Genomic DNA, 7,301 nt, shown 5'->3' with positions numbered 1-7,301 from the left:
CAAATGCTTTGGTGATGGGACATTTAAACACCATGACTCCATTTGTTGTAGGAAATCACAAGGAGTTAAAATGAATAAATATTTCATCCACAAACCTCAATGATTCCATCAAAATCATATAAACTAAAGACTACATTTGTCGACATATATTTCTTCTCAAATTGCTAAAACCTTTTGAGCCTAGAACCAAAATCCATGGTAGAGTGCCTCTTGCACTCATATTGGTTCACATAAAAGGAAGCAAGTAATGAAGAATAGCACTCGCACAACAAATGAGTGGTATATGCTGCACTAATACCTACTCCTCATAATTATCTTCCATATGGGATACTAGAAAGTTCTCATTCATAGACAAAGTCAACGAGGTGGTGAGAAAGCGAGGCTTGTAGCAAAAGGGTTCACGCAGAGACCCGACATCAATTATGATTTAACATACCCTCTTGGTATGAGTGGAATTATGTTTCGATACTAAATATCATTGGCAATGAAATAATAATAATATTCATGCAGTTAATGGATGGAGTGACTACATACTCATATGGATCACTCATTTCGGATATCTATATTAAAGTCCCTGAAGGGCTTACAATTCTGAATCCAAAAACAAATCGCGACATGTTTTTGTGTAAAACTTCAAAGTCACTCTATGATTTGGAACGGTCAAATCATATGGTACTACCGACTAAATGAGTTCCTTCTTCAAAAGGATTACTCGAATAATGATGATTATTTACATGTTTAACAAAGGAATCCCAAATTTGATTTCCTGACATCACCTTAGTGTATATTGATGATTTCGTCATTAGTGTCTCTACATGACCTAGTAATACATAAAATCATATTAAGACAGAAAATTTGGATTCAACCAAATTTATCTTAAGCTTACAACTTGAGCATTCTGTTAGGAATACATATCAATCTACATATATCCAATACATATGCGAGAAGTTCAGTGTGGATATATCATACCAATAAAAAGACATGTAATATCGTCATACTACCCCTGATAAGGTACAAATCCATTCATACCTAGGGGTGATAATGAAGTGATATTAGGACCTAAAGTTTCACATCTCACTAACACTAAAGCACTCATATAATTGCAAACTACGTGAGGCCTGATACTATATTTGCTATCTTTGTTCAGAGTGAACCCCCAACAAAAGGTGTACGGTCAATATAAGAAATATCAACTTATGTCTCAAGCTCACAATAAATCTTGGGTAATTCCATCAGGAAAATTAAGATATGGCCATGATACGATGAAATGATATTGACTCTTTATTTGATCCCAACAATGCCATACTAGTAACTGAATTCACTGGAGTAGTCTTCTCATTGAAGTCATAGTCTTCTCATGGAACTCATCTAAATACACTTTAACGGCTACTTCCACTAATCATTCTAACATAATTGCTTTATCTAAAAGTACCGCCAAATATGCGTGGCTCAGCACAATGATTAACCACACTGAAAATCATGTGGTTGGGATTCATCGGAATCACATAACTTGATTTGTCAAGATGCTACCACTTGTGTTACTCAAAAACTACAGGTTATATGAAGAGCGATATCATAAAGTACATTGCTCGGAAATTACTTATCCTCACGAATTATAGAAAAGTGAGGAAACAATATGTAAACAACATACTTTGAAAATCCTACAGATTATTCATAATGTCATGATCATATCAATGGAATTTGTATTACACATTCTCCAGGTTTGCAAAGTTCAGGGGGAGTAATCTCCCAAATCTATAACCTATTAACAATCCTAAGATTGCATATATTGTACTCCTTTTCCCTTCATGAGTATTTCCCTAATGGTTTCTCATAAAGGTTTTTTAACGAGACAATATAAACACAAGTGCCCGTATATGTCATATCATTTCTCCTTATATTTTTTCCACTGTGTTTTAAAGGAGTTTTCATTGGCATATCATATCCACTCTTTTCCCTTGTGAGTTTTCTTTCAAAGATTCTCATAATGGTTTTTCACGAGGCAATATCTTACCAAAGATCATACGTCATACTTTCCGATTTCTCTATTGTTTTCTTAAAGAAAGTGCTCAAGACATATTAATTGTTCTCTAAACTCACCGATGAGTCTTCTCCTTCTTCAAAGGTTTTTCTCATATGAGTTATCAAGAGCCAATAATCGTTATATGTTGCATCATTTTCTCCTTATTATTTTTCCATTGGGTTTAAAGGAGTTTTGGCAACATATCTGCACTATTCTCCTCATATTTTTCCCACAGGATTTTTGGAGGAGACATTCAAGATTATTCAAAGAATCTGTGAAGATGATGGATATATCCAAGCAGAGGTGTTGTGCAAGGGGGAGTGTTAAGAATAGAATAGTTGCTAATTAGGACTAAGTTAATTGTTAGATTGGTTGCTTGGTTCTCAAGCAACCATGTACTTCCTTGGCTCCCAAGACAACTATGTAATTCTTTGTCTCTCAAGTAACTTTGAATATACTTGACTCCCAAGTAACATGTGTACTTCCGCCCGGGTGTAAATAGCCCACTTCTATCATCAACAAAGACTAATGGATAAGCTCAAAAAAAATAAAAACTAATGGATCATCTTTTGTTCAACTCTCTCATTTTTTTACTTTATACTTCAAACAGGTGCAAGCGAAGGAGGTTAATCGGCCGAGGTTCATGAAAGGAACACTAGGCTAGTTAAGATTAGCTGGCATGTGAACAGAGTTATACCATTGCCTCTATGGAGGTGTTTGTTTCAGAGAGTGGTAATGAAAATGGTAAGGGAATCAAATCACGCTGGAATTACGGATGTAACAGATAATTCTCTGTCCTGTTTGGTTCATGCCAGTAAAGGAATCGAGTGTCGTCTTTGCTTTGGCCGCCAGTGGCAAAGGAAAGAGAGCAGACAAGGCAGATGGTGGTCGCTTCTTCTTCACCATCGTCGCCGGCCGCCGGCGGAAGCACCCACCCGACCTACAACAAGGCCAGCTTCCTCTGGCCACTCACGAAGCTGAGGCTGCAAGGCACCTCCGGCCACTCCGCCATCAGCAACTAACTCGCCGGCCGCTGCACCGGCCTCCCCATCAGCCACGACGTTCTCCTGCCCGCCAACCTGCGCCGCCTCGTACGTCTTCTGCGCCCTCGCCAGGCCAGGACCAGAAGCGGGATGTGGCCTCCGCAAGCAGTTGCAGAGGAAAGATCGTGGGCGGAGGGTTCGAGCGGCATAGTTGGTGGTAACGGGACCTATTTACGGCTGGGGTGGGGCGGAATCAGAGTTGAACTGGGCTGTAACCCATTACGGCGGTATTTGTTACCGGGCCCAGCTAACCAAACACAATTAACGAAATCAGATAACGGGTAAAACTGAGGGAACCAAACACCTCCTATGAGTCGCTCGCAACAGCTCACACCGCTTGCTGGCTTGAGAGCCAGCATAGTTAAAGCGGAATGCTCGATTAGTGAAAGTCTCTTGTCCGGGAAAAATGAAGGACGTGTAGGCGAGAAGCACTGAGCTCGCAAGCTACACATATCTTGCATGTGACATGTTTATCGTGTTTTTTATTGCACATATCCGCAGGGGCTCAGAAAGACAACGGTCCAAACAAATCTGGCCCTTCTCCCCGGGAAAGGAATGAAACCTTATCCAGTCACCCCTTGCTACACGCTGCATCCCATTATTATACAAATTTGCGCTTGATTTGGGGGCTCGGGGGATACTTCACTCAATCACTCCGCCAAGCTCTGCGCTGCGCTGCGCGGTATCTACACGTTCCACGCCGCGCCGCCTTGCCTACTTTATTGGCACTCGAGAGGAGCCGTGGGAGGCGCGGAATCGCGAACCGATGGGGAGCGTCGGGCCGCCGGGGGTGGCGCTATCTAGCCTGCCGCCGCCGCCGCCGCCGCCGGTGGCTGCAGCGGTGGCCGCAGGAGCAGGAGGCTCTGCTGACGGAGGGCAAGAGGTGAGCTCGCCCGATCTCCTTTCCACATCATCTTCTCCCTCTCGTACACTTGGCGCTTCGATTTGGTTGCCTCGCCATCACGCGGCTTTGAGTGAGATTCGATTCTGCGTGCGAGAGCAGAGTTTTTTTTTCTTTTTTTTTCTGGAGCAGACGAACCTTGAAGCAGAGCACTCAGGGCCCATTCATCTCACAAAGGCCCCGAGAAGAGGCCTCCGAGAGCGTTGCAATCGGCAAGCCCACGGCAATCTCATCCAGCACTACTATGGGTGATGATGTTGCTGGCCTTGTAGAGCTGTAGTATACGTGTATACGCGGAGCAAGCGACGTGGCGGTCCGTCCAGCGACAGATGTTACCGAATACCGATGAGCCGGACATGGACAACGCACGCCGCCGCCGTCTGCGTAGGCTAGCGGCGAAATGCCCAACTCAACCGAGGCTGCGCGGCAAATATGATTCAGATCTCCTCGCTCCATCCTTGCATTTGAATTGATACTGCATCTTTTCTTTCTTTTCTGCGAATGAGCATTTGATACTGCATCTGCGTTCGGTATCCTGTTAGTTGATCGCTTGTTGCCACAACTCAAACACTTCTCATGCTCTAATGCCGTCATCTAAAGAAGTGTATGTCTTTCTCTTCTCCAGCAGAAGCCCGCTCAGAACGGCGGACCGGCGGCCGGCGCCGCACCGGCGATGGGCGAGGAAGGCGCGGAGTACCAGGGCCTCCCTGGCGGCGCTGGCGCGGGCGCCGCGCCAGCGCCATCGCCGGCGTCGCTCTCGATCGTGCCGCTCATCTTCATCATCTTCTACGAGGTCTCCGGCGGGCCGTTCGGGATCGAGGACAGCGTGGGCGCGGCGGGTCCGCTCCTCGCCATCGCGGGCTTCCTTGCCCTCCCCCTCATCTGGAGCGTCCCGGAGGCGCTAATCACGGCGGAGCTGGGCACCATGTTCCCGGAGAACAGCGGCTACGTCGTGTGGGTGGCCTCGGCGCTCGGCCCCTACTGGGGGTTCCAGCAGGGCTGGATGAAATGGCTCAGCGGCCTCATCGACAATGCTCTCTACCCCGTCCTCTTCTTGGACTACCTCAAGTCCGGCGTCCCGGCGCTGGGCGGAGGCGCGCTCAGGACCGGCGCTGTCCTTGGGCTGACCGCGCTGCTCACGCTCCTCAACTACCGCGGGCTCACCGTCGTTGGCTGGGCTGCCATCTGCCTCGGGGTCTTCTCCCTCCTGCCTTTCCTGGTCATGGGCTTCATCTCCATCCCCAAGCTCCGGCCGGCGAGGTGGCTCGAGGTCGATCTCCACACCGTCGACTGGAACCTGTACCTGAACACTCTGTTCTGGAACCTCAACTACTGGGACTCGATCAGCACGTTGTCCGGCGAGATCAGGAACCCTGCCAAGACTCTGCCCAAGGCCCTGTTCTACGCGGTCATCTTCGTGGTCGTCGGTTACCTGTACCCTCTCCTCACCGGGACAGGCGCGGTGCCTCTGGACAGGGAGCAGTGGACAGACGGCTACTTCGCGGACATCGCGAAGCTGCTCAGCGGCGCGTGGCTGATGTGGTGGATGCAGGCGGCGGCGGCGATGTCGAACATGGGCATGTTCGTGGCGGAGATGAGCAGCGACTCGTACCAGCTCCTGGGCATGGCGGAGCGGGGCATGCTGCCGGCCTTCTTCGCGACCCGGTCGCGGTACGGAACCCCGCCGGTCGGCATCCTCTTCTCGGCCTCCGGCGTGCTGCTGCTGTCGACGATGAGCTTCCAGGAGATCGTGGCGGCCGAGAACTTCCTCTACTGCTTCGGCATGCTCCTCGAGTTCCTGTCGTTCGTCCTGCTGAGGGTGAGGCGGCCCGACGCCCCGCGGCCGTACAGGGTGCCGCTGGGCACAGCCGGGTGCGTGGCAATGCTGGTGCCCGCGACGGCGCTGATCGTGGCGGTGCTCGCGCTGTCGACGCTGAAGGTGGCGCTGGTAAGCCTCGGCGCCGTGGCTGTCGGGCTCGTGCTGCAGCCTGTGCTCAAGTTCGTGGAGAAGAAGCGGTGGCTCAGGTTCTCGGTCAACTCGGACCTCCCCGGCATCGACGTGAACCACCAGCCCGCCGCTCCCGACGAGCCGTTGATCGTGTAGGGCGCGAAAACAAAAACATCGGCGTAGACCTCGGGTTCTGAATTGCTGAAAGTTATGGTTTGCGGAGTTTTTGTCAGGCAATGAGATGAATTTCGAGTAAACCAAATATCGATTTGGAAGGGAGCATCTGAAGTGATCATCACGTGTTCCATTCACGATTGTCTAACTAAGAGCATCTCCAATAAATGATGTATATTTTGGTGCTTTAAATTCGTTATGTCAAAATTTGAAACACCAAAAAGTGTTTTTACATCTTCGAAAAAGCTCAACTCCAACAGATGGTCCAAAACGGAGATGTAAAAGAGCAACTCTAACCGATGGTCCAAAACAAAAAAACCGACCGCCGGCTGCTGTACAGCCGTGGTTTTGCATTGAAATAACACTTAAATTTTCAAATTAAAGTGCATCATCATCATAGTTTCAAATCCCTAACAAAGGTGCATCATCATCATCATAGTTTCAAATCCCTCTACCCAAAATGCATCGTCCCAATAAAAGTTTTTCGCCCTACAAATTAAAATGCACATGAATATCATTCATGCGGGTCATCAACACCACCGGCGTTGTTAACCGTGGTACGATCATCATCATCACCGGCTTCTTTGTTTTAGTTTTTCACTTCTCCTCATCCTTGAGCTCTTTGTAACAATGATGAAAAGTGAAAGCTTTTCAATTCTTCTTCTTCTTCTTCTCGCCTTTCATGTTCGTCTCTCGAAACAACCTTGCGCAATCATTTTCTACAATAAAACAACCAACACGTCATCATCAAAATGTGGAACAATCCAATATTTGAGAAAGCATGCACAAAGAGGAAATATTTACCAAGTCACTATCACCGCAACCACTTGGGTTCATGCGAGCAACATTTGACAAGCAACCGGCCCACTTGTAGCATTCAGCGTTGATGGTGGACCAACGTTGGCGAAGAGAGTCGCTCGAACGGAAGTGACCACTTGTGTTGCACTCATCGAAGTAATCCTTGATGTGTTGCCAATAAGTGTTTACCGTTTGGGCGCTTCCAACGGATGCATCTTGAGAGACTTTCTTCCATGCGGTGCATATCAACACATCCTCTGCATTGGTATAATCTCCACTTCTTCCCTTCGCAACAAAGCCCTCATCATCCATGTCAAGACTGTCATCACCATATTGGGTTTCATATTCTTGTGACACATATTTTTTTACCTTTGTGACATATCATCAAACATGTTGGAGGCGGTGGCCGTCGGC

The 7,301-nt window shown here is 47.7% G+C and overlaps 1 protein-coding gene across 2 annotated transcripts; it reads left to right on the top strand.

Annotated features, from left to right (window-relative positions):
• The first annotated feature begins 3,583 nt into the window (after positions 1-3,583).
• Positions 3,584-6,281, top strand: LOC119324357 (polyamine transporter PUT1-like). Of its 2 annotated transcripts, none has more exons than XM_037598147.1 (2): positions 3,584-3,949; positions 4,596-6,281. In XM_037598147.1, the coding sequence occupies exons 1-2, from the start codon at positions 3,833-3,835 to the stop codon at positions 6,069-6,071; spliced, it is 1,593 nt and encodes a 530-aa protein (XP_037454044.1). In that variant the 5' UTR covers positions 3,584-3,832; the 3' UTR covers positions 6,072-6,281. The 2 variants fall into 2 exon arrangements, with proteins under 2 accessions (XP_037454044.1, XP_037454043.1); XM_037598146.1 differs by having other exon boundaries at positions 4,593-6,281.
• The last annotated feature ends 1,020 nt before the right edge of the window (positions 6,282-7,301 follow it).

The sequence above is a fragment of the Triticum dicoccoides genome, chromosome 6B (assembly GCF_002162155.2).
Source record: "Triticum dicoccoides isolate Atlit2015 ecotype Zavitan chromosome 6B, WEW_v2.0, whole genome shotgun sequence".
NCBI classification, from domain to species: Eukaryota; Viridiplantae; Streptophyta; class Magnoliopsida; order Poales; family Poaceae; genus Triticum; species Triticum dicoccoides.
Note: the sequence above shows the minus strand (reverse complement) of the source record. Positions and strands in the feature narration are given on the sequence as shown.

What these genes read in the sequence shown, in the direction of transcription:
- LOC119324357 (XM_037598146.1), top strand. Translation starts at nt 3,833, where the DNA reads ATGGGGAGCGTCGGGCCGCCGGGGGTGGCGCTATCTAGCCTGCCGCCG. An exon ending in CTGCTGACGGAGGGCAAGAG is followed by an intron (nt 3,950 to 4,592) that starts GTGAGCTCGCCC and finishes TCTCTTCTCCAG; the next exon opens with CAGAAGCCCGCTCAGAACGG.